Genomic DNA, 20533 nt, shown 5'->3' on the forward strand with positions numbered 1-20533 from the left:
CAACGAACTTGTAAAACTATTCCAGAAAGTAATCTTGGGAGAAAGAGGAAGAGAAGGATTAGGAAAAGGAAGAAGAAAGAAAACCAACCAACCAACTAAACAAACAAAACAAAACAAAAAAACCATAACTAGTAAAGCCCAAAGTTCACTGGAACACAACATAGCCAAGTGTGGTGGTACACATCCAAAGTTCCAGCTTTTGGGAGGTGGAGGCAGCAGGATCAAAAAAAGTTCAAGGCCATCCTGGACTACACAGTGAGTTACAGGCTAAATTGGACTACATAAGACCCTGTCTTAAAATAAAATTAAATTTAAATAGGTAAAGGAAGTGGGAGGATTTGTTTGTTTCAGCTTTTGTGTGGTGTGTGTGTGTGTGTGTGTGTGTGTGTGTGTGTGTGATATTTTGGTTTTGAGGTAGGATCTCATTAGAAAGCCCTTTCTGACCTAGAATTCTATATGTAGATCAGGCTGGCCTTGAACTTACAGAGACCTGCCTGCTTCTACCCCAAGTGTTGCGATTAAAAAGGAAACTTGAATATTGAAGTTTCATGCACTTGTTTGGGCAGCGCACCTGCTGAAGGCGGAACGATACAGAGATGACTAGCACTGCCCCTGTGCAAAGCTGACATGCGCATTTGTGAAGGGCTCCATATTGTGTGTTTGTTACTAAGGATGTTTCTTCCAAAACTGATGATGCTATGTTGTCTAAAGTGACATGTTAAGCCTACTTAGTGCGTTGATGTAAAGGAGCTTGAAAAGATCAGGTAAGAAGAAGACACATTACTGTTTTCCCTACTTTGATCGCTTCTGGTGAGTAAATGGATGTTTGGAATTAAAAAGAAAAGACAATGAAGCACATGGTATAAAAGATATATAAGGAATGAAGAAAAAAAGAACAAAGTAGAAAATAGGTATGTAAGTCTCATGGCTCACGGGACCTAAAAAACACACTACCAAACACCATGACCAAGGAAACTCTTATAAGGACAACATTTAATTGAGACTGGCTTACAGGCTTAAAGGTTCAGTCCATTGTCATCCAGGCAGGAATGGTTCAGGAGGGGCTGAGAGTTCTACATGTTCATCTGAAGGCTGCTAGAAGAATACTGGCTTCCAGGTAGCTAGGATGAAGGTCTTAAAGCTCACATCCAAAGTGCCCACACTTATTCCAACAGGGCCACACCTAATAGTGCCCCTCCCTGGGCTGAGCATATACAAATCAGTATAAAACTTCTGCACCCAAACCCAGGATTCTTTCCTCAAGGGGCCCTGGATGCAATGGTGGCAGACAACAGCCTCTTTGGGAGTGTGCAGCCTGTACCTTGTTTGGATTGCTCCGAGGACCTTCAAGATAGAGTTGTTGATGGATACGGTCATCTCTGAGCTCACCCATCCATATTCTAGGCTGCAGACTTCTAAGTCCACTGCCTTTAGGAACCCCCAGAACACAGTGACCAGGTCCACACAAGTCAGGTCATCGTGCCTATCTGCATCAAGATGCAAAATAAGGAACATGCGTCTGAGGTCCTGAGAAAGGCCAGGTTCAAGTTCACTGGCCACCAGAAGATCTACATCTCAAAGAACGGGGACTTCATCAGATTTAATGCAGATGAATTTAAAGCCATAGTAGTGGAAAATCCGATTATCTTTGGTGTCCATGGGGTCAAATACATTGCCATCGTGATCCCCCTGGCCCAGGGGCTGCCTTCACTCCTGAGGCTTTCCCCTGTGCTGACTTCCACATTCTGACAATGTTTATTAATAACGCTCACTCACATCCAAAGTGAGCAAGCAAGCAAACAGAAACAGCAAACCACAAAGTCACATATACTGCCTCATGCATGTAATCCTAACACTTGGTAAGTGGAGGCCCAAGGACCACTATTTCAAAGCCAGCCTCAGCTACCAAAGAAGTCTGAGGGCAGCCTGGGCTACATAAGAACCGGCTTTTAAAAAGTACACACCACATCCCATATACACACAGAGGCACACCTGTAACCACAGCATTTAGGAAGCTAAGGCAGGAAGGCTGAGATTTCAAGGACACTCTGGACCACCAAAAGGGACACCATCTCAAAAACTAAACAAAACAACAAAACAAAAGCACACGCACAAAAAGCCTAACACAATGGAGAGGTGAGTTATTGCCATGCTTATAAATTAGAAGATTCACTAGCAATAAGATGTTAATTCTCGGGGCTGGAGAGATGGTTAAGAGCACCGACTGCTCTTCCAGAGGTCCTGAGTTCAATTCCCAGCAACCACATGGTGGCTCGCAACCGTCTGTAATGGGATCCAATGCCCTCTTCTGGTGTGTCTGAGGACAGCAACTCTATATTCATATACATAGATAAATAAATCTTTAAAAAAAAAGATGTTAATTCTCCAATTGATCGATATCGTCAGCATGATCCTGTATGAAATATCAACAGTCTGTTTCTCTAGAAGTCAACAAAGAGATGTTAAAATTTATATCAAAATTCAATAGCATGGTGGAGCACTTTTAAAATGCCAGCTCTGGGGAGGCTAAGGCAGAAGGGTCTTAAGCTTGTGGCCTATGTTATTTAAAAAAGCCAACAAGACAAACAAAGCAACTGTAGTTATGGATGGCTGTAAGCCACCATGAGGGTCCTGGGACCCAAACCCAGAACCTGTATAAGAGTACCCAGTCCTCTGAACTGCTGAGCCATCTCTCCAGGCCCATGTTCTCATTTCTGGACCAACCACTGCAGTATACAATCCCTTGGCCAAGGATGAAGCCTCCACAGTGTTTTCAAGAGACAAGAGTCTTTCTCTCATGATAAGGTGGCAGCAAACTTCCAGGCTTAAACAATTCTCCTGCCTTGACATATGGAATAGCTGGGACGAAAGGTGTCTGCCACTGTGCTTGGCACATCAAACGTTCTCAGAGTCTGGTCAGCTGAAGCTGGAATCAGAATTACCAGAAACCTTGACTCTGGGTATCCAGGAGTTCCCTTAGGATCCTGCCACTGCAGTGAACTCGTTAGAGCTTGACATCTGTATCCCAGGGACTCAGCTCTGGTCGCAGTTAGCCGGTCAACGTGCTGACTGCTGGGGCAAATCTGTTTCTGTCTTTGGATTCTCATGTTTGGTTCAGATGCTCCAGGCCGGAGTGTCCATACCATGAAGTGAAAGGGATATTACCCAGCAGCAGGGTGTTGGTCCTCACTGCTCTGGCATTTGCCTACTGGGTTGCATTTCTGCCTGCTAGGGTCCTAACACTGCAACAGAAGCTGAGAAGAGAGGCAAGCAGTTGTAGGCCAACCTGGGCTATACAGTGTAAGACCTGGGGCTGGGGGAGGCTATGAAATAGCAAACAGTATGTAATGAACACTTACCTTGAAGCCCACTCACCACCTAAGACCTTCACTAGAACTGGAGATCCTGAATTCTCCGCTTTCCTCTGAACCAACCTTACATTTTATATTTTTACATTTGTGTGTGTGTGTGTGTGTGTGTGTGTGTGTGTGTGTGACATCAAAGTACCACAACCTGCATGTAGAAGTCAGAGGTCGATTTTCAGGGGTTGGTTCTTTCCTTCCACCATGAGGGTCCAAGCGGTTGAAGTCAAGTGGTCTTCTTCAGTTCCCCACCACCACTTCCACACCCCCAAGATTTGAGCGGACCCTTGCTTCTTCAGCCTAATAATGGCATCCTGAATTTTATGACTTGTCAACGTCCTATTTACTTGGGCAATTCTTTCACTAATGTTTACCTCCCTGACAAAGTTCTTTAGAGTGGGGCATCCTGAGCACCGAACAGAATGCCTTGTAGGTACTGATTGGATGATGAATACAGCAAGCCGGGGAGAGTACGGGGAGAGTACAACCTCGGTGAAGATGTTGAGACCACAGTGGATCCATACAAGAGAGGACCCCGCCCACCAGGGAGATCCACAGAACGTAGGGCAAGCCTCAGCTGTGGCTGAGGATAGACAGATGCCCGCGGAACAACCCAGGGCAAAAAGGGCACTACAGAGCCCCAACGGACACCCAGCTGCCAGCTCTATGCTGGCAGGCCTCAAGATCCCCAGCAGTTGCAACATGCGGTGGGTCGCACTAGGCCTCCGAGCCCCACGAGGGCGCTCCAGGTAGGTCCACCAGAGCACTCGCACTCAGTCACGGTCGCTCTAGCCTTGCGGCGGCGGCGCGGAGCGTGTCGGGAAAGCGGCGGGCTGGTGCGATCCTTGGCGGCGGCGGCGGCGGCGGCGGCAGCTGCGATAGCGGGAGCCATGGTGGGTGGCGAGGCCACCTCCGCGGTGGAGAAGCTAGTTTCCGGCGTGCGGCAGGCTGCCGACTTCGCCGAGCAGTTCCGTTCCTACTCGGAGAGCGAGAAGCAATGGAAAGCGCGCATGGAGTTTATCCTGCGCCACCTGCCTGACTACCGAGACCCACCGGACGGCGGCGGTCGCCTGGACCAGCTACTGTCCTTATCCATGGTCTGGGCCAACCACCTCTTCCTGGGTTGCAGGTGCGGACCCCCGACGGCTGGCTGACCTTGTCCCCATCAGCCTTGTACCCTCAGCTTGGGCATATACCCTGCCCCAGGCTGAAGTTGGCTCCAGCCTCCTACTGATCCCCTCTTGGCATTTTCTCGGGAAAGCTCTTTCTCTTCTCTGAGCCTCGCTTGCCTCTTGCGAATGAGCGGTTGTGATAACTACAGCGGCTAAATGATGAAGAGTGCAGTGCAGCTGTGCTCTAAGGCGGCTGTATTGCAATGGTCATTTTTATTCCAGTTTGAGTCCAGAGGACTCCCTTTTCAGAGTGTTTGAAGTCCATTAACCCCTATCACCCACATTAGATAAAAGTGCAGACTCCCCCTCTAGATGAAGACACGGAGCAACAGGATGTGATATATCTCACCGTTGGTGGTTTTCACGTTAAGGCAGGATGTAATCTTTCCTTCCCTTTCTCTTGGCTTCCCTCTTACGAAAGTAACCATGCTTTCTTGTTGCTGTCCCAACACCCCGCCCTCCCCGTTTTGATCACACCAGGAAGGCAAGAGCCTTGGCCTTGAGATATTCCACCTGGAAAAGGCACCAGGTTTTTATAGCCCCTTGTGATTTTTATTTTTTAACTTTTAAGGCAGTCTTCTTTATAACTGAGACTGGCCTCCAGTTTATTAGCCCAGGAAATCCTAGAACTACATCAGAACTACATCCACCTAAGCACCCAGGTACTGAGAGGTATGCATCTCCAAGTTCTTAGAGGCTTCTAGAGTTTATTGAGGTTGTGTTAGAGCAGTAGAACTTACTCAGACCTGGTTTTTGTAGTGTCTCGTTGGTCACATGACCCTTCCAGTTCAAACTGCTTGGTTTACATTTTGGGTTTTGTACTAGGGATGAAACTCAGGCCCTTACACATCCAACATACATTACTCTGTCACCAGGCCTCACCCCCAGTGCTGAAGCTGTTTGGTTTCAGATCTTGGGATATTTGTCAGAACAGGATGTGGGGATGTTGAGCCAGACACACCCATATCACACACACACACACACACACACACACACACACACACACACACACACACATATACACACATGCAGAGGCCCATCCTCCCTTCTGCCTTCTAGGTGCCCTTTAAAATTTCAGTTTACAGGATCCAAGCTCAGACAAATGGCTGAAAACTGGACAAAAGGAACAAATGGTGTTATCTTCGTGAGACCAACGTTCTGTGTGTTTTAAAAATAATCCAGTTTTTGGCCTTCAAATCTCATCCATGAATATGTACGGCTAGGTATATGGTGCTCCTGTTTCTGTAGTTTTAATTTAGCTTTTTTTACTTACACCTATTTTAAATTTTGTATGTATGGGTGTTTTGTCTACACATGGCTGCACCATCTGAGTGCCTCATACTGTTGGAGGCCAGAAAACGGCATTGGATTCCTTAGACCCGAAGTTGCAGGTGGTTGTGAACCACTGCTGTGGATGCTGGTATTTGAAACTGGGTCCTTAGAGAGCAAGTGCTCTTAACTGCTAAGTTATCTCTCCAAACTCCTGTTTTTGTAATTTTTTTACAAAGAATTTTTTTTTTTTTTTTGAGTTTGGACCTGTACCAGATGTGTGCCCAGTATCCTCAGAGGCCAGAAGAGGTGTCAGATCTCTGAGACCTGAAATCAATAGCTATGTAGGAACTGAACCCAGTTCCTCTGTGAGAGTCTCAAGTGCTCTCTTGGCTGAGCCTTGTCTCCTGCCTCTATTTTTGAAATTCTTGAAGCATCTACTGTATTGGCATTCTTCAAGCCTAGCTCTGTACTCACAGACGGGAAGAAATGTTTGTTAATCTATAATGCCGAGCACCTGTGGTTCCCCCTGCAGTATCAAATCAGTCTTTTCAGGACTTCAAATGTGTATGCATCTGTATCCCAGCTACTGAGACGACTGAGGCAGGAGCATTGCTTAAACCTCAGACGGCACCGTGTGACCTTACCAGTGAGCAAGCAGTTCTGTGTTCTAGGGGTAGCACTTGAGACTTACAGCCCAATAACTACACTTTCTTACTGACCCTCGCAGTTACAATAAAGACCTTCTGGACAAGGTGATGGAAATGGCTGATGGGATTGAAGTGGAAGACCTGCCACAGTTTACAAGCAGAAGCGAACTAATGAAAAAGGTGAGAAGCGTTTGCAAGTGTAGAGACAAAGCCCCCAGCTTACCCTGTATCGGGTTGGTTCAAACATTCTTTTTTTTTTTTTTTTTCTTTTTTTTTTCGGAGCTGAGAACCGAACCCAGGGCCTTGCGCTTCCTAGGTAAGCGCTCTACCACTGAGCTAAATCCCCAGCCCTGGTTCAAACATTCTTGTTTCCTGCCCCACAGTCTTAAGTCCTTCGTCATTTCTTCACAGCTTGTAGGAACCTTTTCATTAACTAGATAACAAGTCAGCGTGATAAATTATGCATTGTCTGTGGAGTAACACATAGGCTCGATCTCTTCGGTTTGTCTGCAACTCTCCTTTTCTCTTGGTGCCAGGGATTGAACCGTGCTCCTTATGCTGGAAAGACTAGGAATCTGTACAGGGGGTCCTAAAAACAAACTAAAAACATTTTCCAGCTATACTGCTCCTGAAGGACTGAATGGACATCACAGACATTTTACACAGTCGTGTTTATTACTGCCCTATTCATAGTAACCAGCCTCGGTACCCAGTAGATGATGAAAATGCAGTTCATATACACAAAGAAATGTTGTGCAAAGAAAGATGAAACTGAACGTTCACAGGAAATGGACCAAAATGGAGATCATTACATCGAACAGAAAAGGCTAGAATGAAGAAAATCAAACTCCATGTTTTCTTTCCCAGGTGAAGTGTAGGGTGTGTGTATTATTTGTGCATTAACGAGAGTTGAGCCTAGAGCCTTGGATGTCCCAAGCACGTGCTCTCCCCTGAGCTTCGTATCCAGTTTTTCTTTCCCTTTTTCACACAGTGTCTTACCCAGGCTTCACCTTGACCTTTAGCCTGCAGGCCCTGCAATGGAAGTCCTGCCCCTGCTTCCTGGTGGCCTCGATGACAGATCTCTGTCTCTAGGCACAGTGGTTTTGCTTTTTCATTTATTTAATTAGGTTTTGTTTTGTTTTTCGTTCTTTTTTCCTCCTGAGTTCTGGGATTATAGGAATAAACCCCCAGACTTGGCTTGTTGTGCTTATTTGAAAAAGGAAAATTCTTGATGAGGCTGTTAAAGTTAGAGGTACTACACTTTAGAGCAGTTCATACACCGTATCTCTGCCTTAGCAGGTCAGGGCTGGACCAGACCTGTATGGACTAACTGATAAGGAATGTCCAGACTCCACAGCTGAGGTCTGGCCTTCAGGACTTAGTCTTATGGCTGTGGCCTTGTCCACAGTGAGCTTTGCCCTAGAGTCTTATGTCTGGATCCTGGGTCCCTGGGGCCAGGGAGAGGCAGAGGAAACGTTGGAGAATGAGGCCGTGAGTCTTGGCTACACCCCACCCCCACCACCACATGTTTTTTTCTCACATCTGTCCCTGTCTCTTTAGGCAGCAGGATTGCTCGTTTCCTAAAGTTCATTTGATATCTATCCAGCCTTTTATATAAAATTTCAAGTTCTTTATTTGGGTAGAGTATAAGATTTACTATTGAGCATGATTCAGGAGATAGTGTAGCCATGTAGAAGCCAAGAGTGTAGGGCCAGCTCTGACACCACAGACAGAGAGCACCCACTTCTCAGCCACCAAGTCTTCAAGTTTACTTACATTAAACTTGGTGATCCCCACATCTGTAGGCCATGGCTTTTGGGCAGCCAGTGAACTTCAGCTTGATCTTATGCAAGGCGTCATCACATGCTTCTTAGCTTTGCACAGATGTACGTGATGACCTAGCCAGTGTGAACCCAGGCCACCCTGTCCTGGAGTTTCCCAGAGTCATCTCAAATATCTGTCTGGAGCCTGGAAGCCGTAACATGGAACAACAGGACAGTGTCTGATTGATAAGGGTGATATGGAAAGGGTGGAGCTATGCTCTTAGGGAAGCCATACTTGCTCAAATGTACTTGACACCAATATTCCAGGGCTTTGAAAGAACCAGCGTGTGGAAACAAAGTAGGAATTCTCCTACTTTTGTCTTCTGTTTTCTGTCTTCTGATCTTGGGCCAGTGAGGTGAGATGGCTCAGCCAGATGCAGGTGTTTGCTGGCAAACTTTAAGACCTGAGATCAAGCCTTGGAACCCATGGTGGAAAGAGAGAATCAATTCCTGAAAGTTGTCTGCTAACCTCCACACGTGCTGTGGCCTGCTCACATATATGAGCACATGCAGAGTGATAAATAACAGTGTAAACAACAGGGATTCTTCCAGGAGGCTGGAATGTGTTTCGGTGACAGTGCTAACCCGGGTCTGGTTACCCTAGAACCCTGGCCCTAGTACCCGCAACAAAACTAACTCCTGAACAAAAGCTGCCAATGAGGACAAGTCATCCACACAACTGACTGCTCTGTGAGTCGGCTGCACAGATAGCTTGTCCTTCCTTTCACATCAGGCGAAGCTGAAGAGCACTAGGCCAGAAAGCTAAAGCCTTGTCTTTGTGCCAGCCAGAACTTATCCTCTAGAGTTGGCGTGTAGTTGGGTTTTCGACTTAGCTGGCACATGAAAATGAATTGCTCAGCACTGTTGGCACCTGGAGATCAGGCAGTGACGATGACTTAGACATAAGCTCTCTAGAGTCAAGTTTTAAAAATACATTTCCCTCCCGCAGCTTTTGAGCAGGTGTCTCTCTATCCAGCCCTTTGTGTTTGGTCTGAGGACTGAGTGTGACAGTGGGAGTCACTGGGAGGACTGAGTGTCAGCAGTTGGGAGGAGTGTGTGCTCTCATCTGAAAAGGGGAATTCGGCACAAGCACGTTGAGCAACCAGCCTTGGTGACCTAAGTGCCACCCAGTGCTCGCCTGCAGCCGGCAGCCTGTAGCCTGCAGCCCATGTGGCTGCTGCAGGAGCAGTGGCCGAGTCAGCTAACTCAGGAAGGGCGGCACCATAGCCACCACTGAGTCAGTCAAGAATAACTGGGTGTGGTGGCCACGCCCTTTGATCCAAGAATTCTGGAGACAGAGGCAGATGGATTTCTGTGAGTTTGAATGAGGCTGTTCTACATATTTAGTTTCAGAACAGATAGGGCAACATAGAGATTCTCTCTCTCTCAAAAACAAAAGAACAAAAAACAAACAAAAAAACGAAAAAGGAAAATGAGCAATGACTGACAAAGAAGCTGTTATTGTTGATTCAAAGAAGTCATTAACGTCATAATTTGCTGCTTCTCCTGAGAACATCTGTATCCCATGAGGAAAGACATCAGCATGAAATTGACCACAAGAAGCAGTGAGAACCTGAAGAACAGGTGTGCCCACACGCCACAAGGGCTCTTGTGCGCTTTGAGGCCATGTTTTCATGAAAAGACACAACCAGGCATGGGGGTCCACACCTTTAATCCCAACAGTCCAGAGGTAGGGGCAGGAAGATCAGGAGCTCAAAGTCATCCTTGGCCACCTAGACAGACAGAGACAAGACTGGACTATGTAGATCCTGTTGAGAGGGACAGGGGAAAAAATGGATCTGACCCTGTGGGCCAGTCTTGTAGTCCAGAGTCAGGGTAGGTGAATCGACTAACAGTGCCGTGTGGAAAGGGCAGTGGTCTGCGTCTGTCCATTTGAAACTCTCTTGAGGGGCTGGAGAGGTGGCTCATTGTGTAAGAGCACAAGTTGCTCTTCCAGAGGATCCCGGTTCAATACCCAGCACCCACATGGTGGCTTACAATCTATAATCCTAATCCTGGGGTATCTAACTCCCTTTCCTGGGACCTCCTTAGGTACCAGGCATACATGGTGCACAGACATACATGCAGACAGAACACCTATGTACATGAGTGTTATGTATAGTTTGTGTTATCCCACTTTAAGCTCTGGGCAGACAGTGCTACCAGCCCCGCCCAGGTTCGGTTGGATCGGTGGATGAGAAACACACATACACATTAGTTTATTTTTAAATTGCTTTAACTCAATAGCTGGGATCTTCTAAGCCTTCCTGGGCTATCACAAATACCCTTCTTTTTACTCCCAGCTCAGCACCCTAAATCTGCCCTCAGCTTAGTTGTGTTTCTAACCTGTCTGCCACCCTATGCCCAGTCGCAAAAGTGGCCAGTGGTCACTTCAGCCTAGATCTCATGTGACTGGTGGCCTTTTTCCCCTCCAAAGTATGACAGATCTCTTCTCTCCTGAGTCTGCTAGCCTGCCTGAGGGAGAACTGGAAGTCCTGCCTATTCCACCCAGCTCATTGGCTGCTAGCATCTTTATTGATCAACCAATTGGGGAACAGGACCTTAGCATCAGAACCGCCCCCTACATCTCGCCTTTCTGTCCAATTAAAAAAAGCCTCTTCTCGGGGTTGGGGATTTAGCTCAGTGGTAGAGCGCTTGCCTAGCAAGTGCAAGGCCCTGGGTTCAGTCCCCAGCTCCGAAAAAAAAAAGCCTCTTCTCTCAGACATCAATTGAGCACAACCATAGCAGTCATGTAAATTATACAGTATGAAATACAATTAACATCTAGTCCATCATATTTGTCAGTTAGATAAATTACCATCACTCCTAACTTAAAGACTTATAATTCTATCCCAGAATTATGTTTAGATTTTAGCCTGTACCATCATCTGAAAACCATGTCTTCCACTCTATAACCTCTCTCTCAATGTCAACAACTTGAGTTTGATTATGAGACCACCAGTCTTCAACCCCATCAGAAATCCGAAAACAAATTAAATAGTGCCACAGTATATAGGAAGCATCAAGCATAGGTCCTATAACATATAATTATGGAGACAATTGGCTAACTGGACAGCCCCTAATTCCGTTACATGAGATAAATAAGGTTTTTGTTTTGTTTTGTTTTTTTTTTTTTTTTTTTGGTTCTTTTTTTTCGGAGCTGGGGACCGAACCCAGGGCCTTGCGCTTCCTAGGCAAGCGCTCTACCACTGAGCTAAATCCCCAGCCCCGAGATAAATAAGTTTTAAAAAGAAAATCTAAGTGAGGTGGCTCAGAGCTGTTGTCACTGCATTTTCCCGAGTGTAGAAAGGTTGTATTTTATCTTTGCTGAGGGTTTTTGGCTTAGCTAGGAAGTAGGTCATACCTTGAAATCTCTTGATTACTGAAAAGACTCTGGTTGATTCCCTCCCGCTGCTGTGTTAAGGGAATCCATTCAAACACAAGGTGACAGTCAGTGAGCTCTTCACACCCTCCTTTAAAGTCTCCCGAAGTCAAGCTTCTAGCACCTGGAAGGAATGTCGGCTCCGGTCACCACTGTTTGCAGACTCGCTTTTACAGTTTGGAACTGTGTGAACTCCAGAAATACGGAATCTTCACTTCTCCTAAGTGCTCTGACTCTTGTGGAGTGTGACAAAGTACGACCTGAATCTGGCCAGGTTGAATTTAGAACACTGAGTGTCTGTGAGGGCAGAGGCTGGCGGCAGGCGTAGCACTTAGGTGTTTCCGTTATCACTTTAAATTGTGAACTCTTATAGACAGCAAGCCACAAGTCAGGGAAGTAAGGGTCTGGCTTCCAAATGGACCGTGTGGTCAGTGTGTGGCTGCATTTTCCGCATGTAGTGAAATATTAATAATTTCTGAGTAGACGTGCCATCTGGGCCGCACATAAACATTCAATCACTGCTTTACTTGAATGTGTGAAGATGGACTCGATGGCTGTGTAACTGTCTCTTCCTTTTTTTTCTTCAGCATCAAAGCTAAGGCAGATTTCCACATCTCCACCCTGGGGACAGACTTAGGCGGCCTGGGTGAACGCGACTGAGCACTGGCAGCTCTCAGACTCCTGGAATTTGCAGCATAGAGGCAGCTGGAACGGAAGGGGATGAGGCCCAAGGGCTTCAAAGACGTCTTCCTTCTTCCAGGACTGCTGTAAAAATGCATATTTATGTATTTATAAATGTGAACACTCAGAAATTTCTTCAGGATTGTCAAAGCCAAACTTTGTTTAAAATGCCTTTTATGTTGATATAACAATGACAGGGGATAAATTTTATAATTTGATTTTTTTTTTTCTTAAGCGGAGTACCTATGAATTTAATTCTTGTTTTTACCACACCCCCACCCATTTTTGTCCCGAGGCAAGGCAGATCCTCTGTGTCCTTATTTCTACCTGAACCCACTCTGTACTTGAACCTGACTGCTGATGCCCACCAAAGGACTGTGCACTAACCAGCCATGTCACTGGAGCGCCCCCATGCTGGGCCTAGGGACCTTTGTGTAGGGAATGGGAATCATGTGCAGGCCCGAAGTAGATAGAGGTAGGAGGCAACTTCCACAAAAACATCCAGCCTCATTGTAAAGTTCACCGAGGGCTAGAGATGTGGCTCGGTGGTGCATTGCTTAGCACGCTCGAGGTCCTGGGAGTGATAGCGTTAGATTAGAAACTGCTGGAAGTATGTATGGTTTTGTTCAGCCAACCAGATGATTTCTAGGCACTAGATGCCCATGTGCCTGCATATTTGTTTGCTTCTAGAAGGTTTTCACACTCACAGAACTAACTGCCTTGTACTTCGCCTCTGGATTGCAGTGCAGTCCTGCTCTGCTCTGAGACGGTGGCATTAGCGTTCCACCTGACAGCTGACGTATGTGCTCTGACCCCGCCTCCGGTTCCATTTTTAGTCACCATTAGATAACTGAGCTGCGGGCAGCCATGGAGCACTATACCACAGCAGGACTCAACAGTGGCAGGCTCTTTATGGCCAGAAAAACTGGGGTCTGCCTTAGCTCCGTCTACTGAATACAGGAAGTTGGGCCCCCAGAAGCTGTGGTGCTGATTGGCATCAGAGCAGTGGGACACATTCTTGTTTGCGGCTTGAGATTAAGGCCACATCTTTATGTGGCTTTAGCTCCAGTCCCCAGGGACCATTGATTTAATACCTTGGACAAGCTTCTCCAGGCAGTGACAGACTGCTTGTCACAGAGGGTAGTGGCAAGGTGGTGGCTGTTGGAGGGCAGAGCTCTCTGCTCACTGAGCTAGAGCCTCCTCTTCTCAAAGGCCACCTAGCCTTCCTCCATTCTAATCATCTGTGAAGATTTGTACGGCTTAAGACAAAATACACTTTCCATAATTGTTGATTTTACTTTTTGTCCACAACCCCCAATAAAACAACTTTCCATCGAACGAGGTTAGGTCCCGTTGTGTAACTTCTTCCCATAAGCCTTCAGTGTACTTACTTCATGTAGGTATTTGGACAGCTGGAATCCGGAAGTGAAGCTGGCCTGCAGGCATGGTGTCTTGGGTCCAGCATGGCAGTGGTGCCTTCAGTTCTCTGTTCCCCCAGCCTTCCGGTTTCAGTTTCCTTCATTTCCTCAGCTAAGCTGCCTATCTTTCTCCTCATTTTTATAACTGAGTGGCTGACTCACCTGTGAAATTAGTATTGTGTTCTCTCTGTATTCCTTCCCTAGCTTGAAGTGAGAGTGAGATCATGCAGAGAGGGGCTTACGCACATCCCAAGGCATGCCCAGGAGAGGACTTGGAACAGTGTGTATTGGGCCATGAAGTGAGTATGGAAGTTTCAGATATGAGGTACTCATGCTGGCAGTGCTATGCCCAGAAAATTGCTCTCTGAAATATTCCTGAAAAGTTAATTTGGGAGAGTACACACAGATCTTTAGAGACAATAATTTCAGAACTTAGAAACCACATTTTACTCATGGAGAAATTGCTTCCTTCAACAAATAATGAAAAAAAGAAACCTCGTGTGTGTGTGTGTGTGTGTGTGTGTGTGTGTGTGTGTGTGTGTGTAAAGATCACACTCTTGGGTCAGATGGGGGAAGGGTAGGGTGGCTGCCAGCTGGGCGGTCTGCAGTATGTGCTTGTCAGCGATGGAGGGGACTTGGTACCCACACTCTGAAAGCCAGCTAAGGAAGTCCACTGCATCACCTAGACATACTCAGAGCCCCACAAAACCAAAGACTGGAAACTAGTAACGGATCTGTTGCCTGCCTTAGATGTGGACTCCTTTGTCCTGGTGGTGAGCATTTGAGCCAGAGAGTCCTGACAAACAGGACCTCACTTATTGGCGAAGTATGTGGGAAGCCAGTGTCTGCACATGGCTGGCACGACTGTGCTTGTGTCTTGTTCTGGGTTTCCTCTCTTGAGAAGCTAGAACATGTTGGAACCAAAGCTTTTTGACAAACTTGGACTCACATAAAAAATGAACAAGTTCCATAAGCGCTCTGCTTTCCCACCACAGGGCTTCAGGGGAGATACCGTTCTATAGAGAGGGAGGAGTGGCATGTGGTCTCCAGACAGTGGAGAGTTTAGACTGACAAAGAGCAGGAGGTACCGAGCAACAAGTCACCAACCAAACACGAGTCCGTGAAAAGCGGCAGATCTAGTAGGCTAATGCTCCTTTGGCTACTCGCAGCCCCCAGGCCCACACACTAAGTCTCTTGGGACCCAATGGCTCTGGGTCTGGGGTCCTGAGCTCTCCGGTGTGTCAGTATGCTCCTGTCTTGCACTATGTACACAGCCTGTGACAGGCCTGCCCCATGCATTCCTGCAAAACACGAGATTCCCCTTCACTCTGGCTAGCGTTCTAGACCGACTGTGGTCCCTACTTCCACTTAAACCTTAGGTTTTAAGCATCTCAACTGCTAAGTCAATGATTTGTGGTTCCCTCTACTTTTTGTATTCATTTATCTTTACAACTTGTTAAATTTTGTTATTGTTCTTTATTGAGACATAGCCCAGGCTAACCTGGAATTTGCTATATAGACTTCACAGCAAATAGGTCTCATAGAGATCTGTCTGCTTCTGCCTCTGCCTCTGCCTCCTGAATGCTGACTAGAAAAGTGCACTGTAGACCCCACAGGTCCTCTGTTGTCTTTGGGGTTTCCTGTCCAGGCCTGTGCCCGCCCAGGCTAGCCTGGGCAGAGAGAGCAATCTTTGTTTTCCTTTGGTATTGCTGTTCTGATCACCAGATCCTTGGTGCTGATTGTGGCTACCTCACAAGTTGTTCCACGCAGAAGGTCCAGTTTGCCAAAGCATCTTTGTGGGGCTGGGGTTGAGTGCCTGCCTCCAGTGCATGAAGGCCTGCGTTTATCCCTAGCAATGCATAAACCAGGTGTGTTGGTGCATACCTATAATCCTAGCACTTGTGTAGCGGGAGTTTGGGCCGACTTCACTGTGCTCTCAGCTGGTCGCAGGTGTGCACTGTCCCAGGAGCTATCTTGGATCCAGAGATAAAGGATACACACACATTAGCTATTCATTTTTTAAAAGATTTATTTATTTATTATACACTGTAGCTGTCTTCAGACACACCAGAGGAGGGCATCCGATCCTATTACAGATGGTTGTGAGCCACCATGTGGTTGCTGGGATTTGAACTCAGGACCTCTGGAAGAGCAGTCAGTGCTCTTAACCACTCAGCCATCTCTCCAGCCCCCTAGCTATTCATTTTTTAAACTGGCTTATTTGTTCTGTTGCTGGGCTCTTCTTAGTGTTCTGCACCTAGCGTGCCCTCACCTTTACTTCCAGGTGTTGACCTCTAAATCTGGCCTCAACTTAGTTGCCTGGTTACCTTCTGTGAATCCCATTGGTCTTGCTGCCCAAGACACTATTGGGCTGCCCTTCTGTGGGCCACTTTCCTTTTCTGCCTACATTTTGGAAGGAAGATCTCCCCTGAAGCTCTGAGTCTATTCTGTCTCCCCAACCCCACCCCTAAACCCCCGCCCTCCCAAGTATCCTACCCTTGCTTTCTCTTCTCTCCTAGCCTATGAGAACCTGGAAGATCTGCCTCTTTTTTTTCTTCCCAGCCATTGGTCACTGGCATCTTTATTGATAGATCAAAAACCAATTGGGGACAAGGATCTTCTGCGTCAGTAAACACAGATTTCCAATTAAACCAAAGCATCAGAACCACCCTCTACATCTCATCTTTTTTGTCCAACTTAAAAACAAAAAAATCCTCTTCTCTCAGACCTAAATCGATCATAACCACAACAGTTACGTAAATGACAAAGCATGATATACAATCAACATCCGGTCCATCATATTTGCCAATTAGATAAAGTACTCTACCGTCATCCCTAACTTAGAGTTACAAGTCCATCTGTGGATTATGTTTTGATTTTAGTCATAACACCATCTCAAAACTATGCTTTCTACTCTATCTCATGTTTTAATGTTAAACAACATAACTTTGCTTATGGAACTATAATTAGTCTTTAACCCTGTCAGAAATCTGAGAACAAAATAAATATTACCTGGGTATATAGGAAGCACCAAATAGCTTCTCAAACTTAAACAACTGTAGAGACAGCAGACTACCTGGACAGTCCCCATTCCTCAAAACGTTGGAGCATCAATCAGCTTTCTGGCCCAGGATCATCTGACAGACCTTTGTAAAGCAGAGTTATGGAGGACTGCTTACACTGTCTAGGCAGAGCTGGCAGTTGACTTTTCCAGATAGTGTCCATTTTGGACAGCATTTTGTCTGTAGATGAAATAGGCAATTTCTGCCCTGTGGCTACTTTGCCACAATAAGCAACCTCACCTGGAGGTAAAGATGCACAATCTCTTTGAACTGTGATGGCGATACTGTCAGGAGCAGACATGGATCTAGTCAAATGCTCTTTAAAAATGAAATAACATTAAATGTCACATTCAGTGATTTTCTTGTGTTTTTGAAGAGTCTCTAAAGTATCTCTGAACTGTTAACCATTTCTATTTGAGCAAACTGAAGACACTTTATTATAACTAAATCAGAATCTAACATAACCATGGATTTGCTATCTGGCCCTTAACTTGTGTTACTTAATCATCTTAAACAGTTTTGGGCAGGACAGTGAGAATCAGGAAGACTAGGAGAGAGGAGAGGGTGCAGCAGCTGAGGAGATAAGCCAACCGGCCATGTAAGTTTTTGGGGAAGTGGCCTCTGGCCACTTCTTCGACTGGGCCTAGGGTAGTAGGGGAAGAACTAGGAGTACCCATTCAATGAAAGTTAACTAAAGCGTTTTAAGAATAACTGGTGGTGGGCTGGGGATTTAGCTCAGTGGTAGAGCGCTTACCTAGGAAGCGCAAGGCTCTGGGTTCGGTCCCCAGCTCCGAAAAAAAGAACCAAAAAAAAAAAAAAAAGAATAACGTGTGTGTGTGTGTGTGTGTGTGTGTGTGTGTGTGTGTGTGTGTGTGTGTGTGTTGGCCAGGAGCAGAAAGCAGAGTAGACAAAACTACTGGCTACACACTTGGGAGAGGGAGACAAAAGCATCAGACATTTAAGGTCATCCCTGATTATGTACTAAGCTCAAGGTCAGCCTGAGTTACATAAGACTGTCTCAAACAACAAAAAATGGGGCTGGAGAGATGGCTCAATGGTTAAGAGCACTGGCTGTTCTTCAGAGGACCTGATTAAACTTCAAGCACCCACATGGTGGTTAACAACTATAACCCCACTTCTAGGGGGATCTGATGACCTCTTTTGGCCTCTGCAGGCATCAGGCATACAAGTGTTACAAAGATATCTGTGCAAGCAAAATACCCATACTAGCACTTGGAAGTATGACCCAGGAGGCTACCCTGGACTACACAGAATTTTAGGTTTGCTTGGGATGTAGGAGACTGGGTCTAGCGCACTCAAATGTGTGGTCACCAAAGCCAGGAAAGGGAACATTTTACCACCGAACTCTCTTGGGCTTGCTTGTGCTGCTGGCTTGCAGAGGAGCCCAGGGTAAGAGTCCTCTCTCTAAAGAAAACCTTTCACCTCCCACTCTGCCTGATACAGCATCTTTGTGTGCACCCATGGGAACATTTCCAGGACCAAAGCCAGTTGCAGTACCATAGGATGACAGGCAACATTTCCTGACATAAGCATATAGCTGAAGCTGGGGACAGACCAGCATCCCAGAGCCCTCCCTCATCTGTGCCAGTGTGGTCAGTTACCAGGTCCAGCAATGCATCCTTTTCTGTGAAAAGGGAGAGTTTCTTTCTGGCTTTGAATGAGGTGATAGGTGAAGGGTTTCCTGTTCCTTGTTATCTTTGAGCCAACCCTCATATCTCCAATTCCATTTTCTAAAATGAACAGTCATGTGGGCCAGCCAGAGTTGCAAGCTCTTTATAAGTGCCACTAGAGCAATGCAGCGGGTGAGCACTGGTATACTTGGCGAAAGTTCTTATTTTAAAGGGGCAACTTTCTCCTCTGAGCTTCAGAAAGGAAGCAAGCAAAGTCTGCTCCTAAGAGGGCAGCTGAAGTGCAATGTCTTCATTCCAGCACCGTTCAAGACATGGTGAAGTCCTCCGATTCGAAGATGAAGACTGATGAATTCAGTCAGACTCTGATCCTCTCTCAGTTAAGGTTTCCAAAACAGTTAGACGGCATCTTACTGTGTGAGAGGGTGGCTGTGTTCAAACCCTGGTCCTTAGACTTGCTAAATCTAGGCGTCCTACCACTGACCCACACACACCCAGCCCAGAGGTGTTATTTTTTAACTGCCACTCCGGAAGTTCACTCCCTAGTAAGCTTTGTTGTCTGCTCTCAGAGACACAGTCAGATGAGTGCCACATGACCTGAGAACATTAGTTATGTCATAAACGGCAGTTAAATCCTTCCACAGGCAAGTTCCCCATCTGAGTCTGAACCCTCCATAGACCGGAGGATGGTTCAACCTAATGTTGAGCTGGGTGTGGACTGCTGATAAGCCCATTTGTAAAGGAAACAGGTTGTTCATCTTTTTGACCCAACTAAATTCTCCAGCCATCCTATGAGTAGAAGAAACATTAGAACCTCGAGATTTTACTAAGATTCTTTTTTCTTTTTTTTCTTTTTTTCGGAGCTGGGGACCGAACCCAGGGCCTTGTGCTTGCTAGGCAAGCGCTCTACCACTGAGCTAAATCCCCAACCCCACTAAGATTCTTTTTAGAAGAAACATTAGAACTTTTTTAAAAGCTCCAGCAGCGATAGGACAAATTTACTAGAAGTGGTGCATGTGTTAGATTGTCCATCCTTTCCTCAAAGGCTAGAGGAAGGGCCCATGCTTTCAGAAAAACTTCTGGTATCTTTGCCGTGTCCTATACTTAGATGGAAAATGGTCTCTATTGGACAGTAGTTCATTTTCTTCCAAACTAGATGGGAACTAAATGGAGCCATAGCTCTGTTAAAGTCTCCCTCCTGTCACTTTTGCACCTCAACAGCTTCAACCACTAAATTTCTCTTTACAGTTAACCCATATGCCTCGTCCCATGGCTGGACACAATAGACAGAACTGTGATCCACACTGTCTACTCCCAGGGATGCTAATACAACTCAATGACACTTACGTAGCAGCCTGGGGCCACTTTGACTCCTAGCAACTCAAAACAGACAAAACTCTGAGTCTTACCATTTGAGCCAAATGTTTCTTTCTGGAGGCAGGGTCTCACTCTGGATAGCATGGCCAAGCTCCAACTAATGGAATCTTCCTGCTTCGGCCTCCCAAATGCCGAGATACAGGCATGGAGCACACCACACCCATATTATATTCCTGTGCCCTTACAACATCTTTATGTGTGTGCCTGTGTCTGCTAGTGCTCACAGGTCAGAAGTTCCAGGTTCCTAGGAGCTGGAGTTACAGGTAGTGGTGAGCTGCCTGGCACAGGTGCTGGGAACTAAACTCAAGTACTCGTCAGGAACAGCGAGTCATCTGTCCAGCCTCCGGTGTTCTTCCTGTGACTAGTAAACAGAAGCTGGGAGTTCAACAGCATGGTGTGTCTCTCCCTCCTAAGGACCTCGGTTCAACCCTCCTCCCACCAGCAAACACCACACTGCGTAGGCAGGGCCTTCATTTACTGAGCTCAGAACAAGCAATCAGCAGCGCTTGGTTCTCTTTCTTGCTTTCCATACACGAGGTTTAGGTTGGATCTCAAAGACTTCAAATGACACTGGTTTTGTGGTTATGTGTACAGGATGGGAGCACATGTCCCGTGTTGAGGTTGGAGGTGACAGGACAACTTTGGGGAGTCAGTTCTCTCCTCCCATGGGGTCCCAGGGATCTGACTC

The 20533-nt window shown here is 46.4% G+C and overlaps 1 protein-coding gene, 1 non-coding gene and 1 pseudogene across 3 annotated transcripts; all 3 read left to right on the top strand.

Moving 5' to 3' along the window:
- Positions 1–550: 550 nt before the first annotated feature.
- LOC120095363 (U6 spliceosomal RNA) lies at positions 551–657 on the top strand. Its single transcript, XR_005490842.1, has one exon. It is a non-coding gene; the product is annotated as a U6 spliceosomal RNA (small nuclear RNA).
- A 576-nt stretch (positions 658–1233) lies between these two features.
- On the top strand, positions 1234–1357 carry LOC120095388 (small nucleolar RNA SNORA70; annotated as a pseudogene).
- A 2805-nt stretch (positions 1358–4162) lies between these two features.
- Positions 4163–13680, top strand: Cdkn2aipnl (CDKN2A interacting protein N-terminal like). Of its 2 annotated transcripts, NM_001008278.2 has the most exons (3): positions 4245–4491; positions 6534–6633; positions 12246–13680. In NM_001008278.2, exons 1-3 carry the CDS (start codon positions 4253–4255, stop codon positions 12255–12257), a joined length of 351 nt encoding a protein of 116 aa, NP_001008279.1. In that variant the 5' UTR covers positions 4245–4252; the 3' UTR covers positions 12258–13680. The 2 variants fall into 2 exon arrangements, with proteins under 2 accessions (XP_063124656.1, NP_001008279.1); XM_063268586.1 differs by lacking the exon at positions 12246–13680 and having other exon boundaries at positions 4163–4491; positions 6534–10588.
- Positions 13681–20533: the final 6853 nt, after the last annotated feature.

Source organism: Rattus norvegicus, chromosome 10 (assembly GCF_036323735.1).
Source record: "Rattus norvegicus strain BN/NHsdMcwi chromosome 10, GRCr8, whole genome shotgun sequence".
NCBI lineage: Eukaryota > Metazoa > Chordata > Mammalia > Rodentia > Muridae > Rattus > Rattus norvegicus.

Bases quoted from the DNA above. Each gene is read 5' to 3' on its own strand.
- Cdkn2aipnl (XM_063268586.1), top strand. From the start codon at position 4,253: ATGGTGGGTGGCGAGGCCACCTCCGCGGTGGAGAAGCTAGTTTCCGGC. The intron at 4,492-6,533 runs GTGCGGACCCCC...TGACCCTCGCAG, and splicing joins CACCTCTTCCTGGGTTGCAG to TTACAATAAAGACCTTCTGG.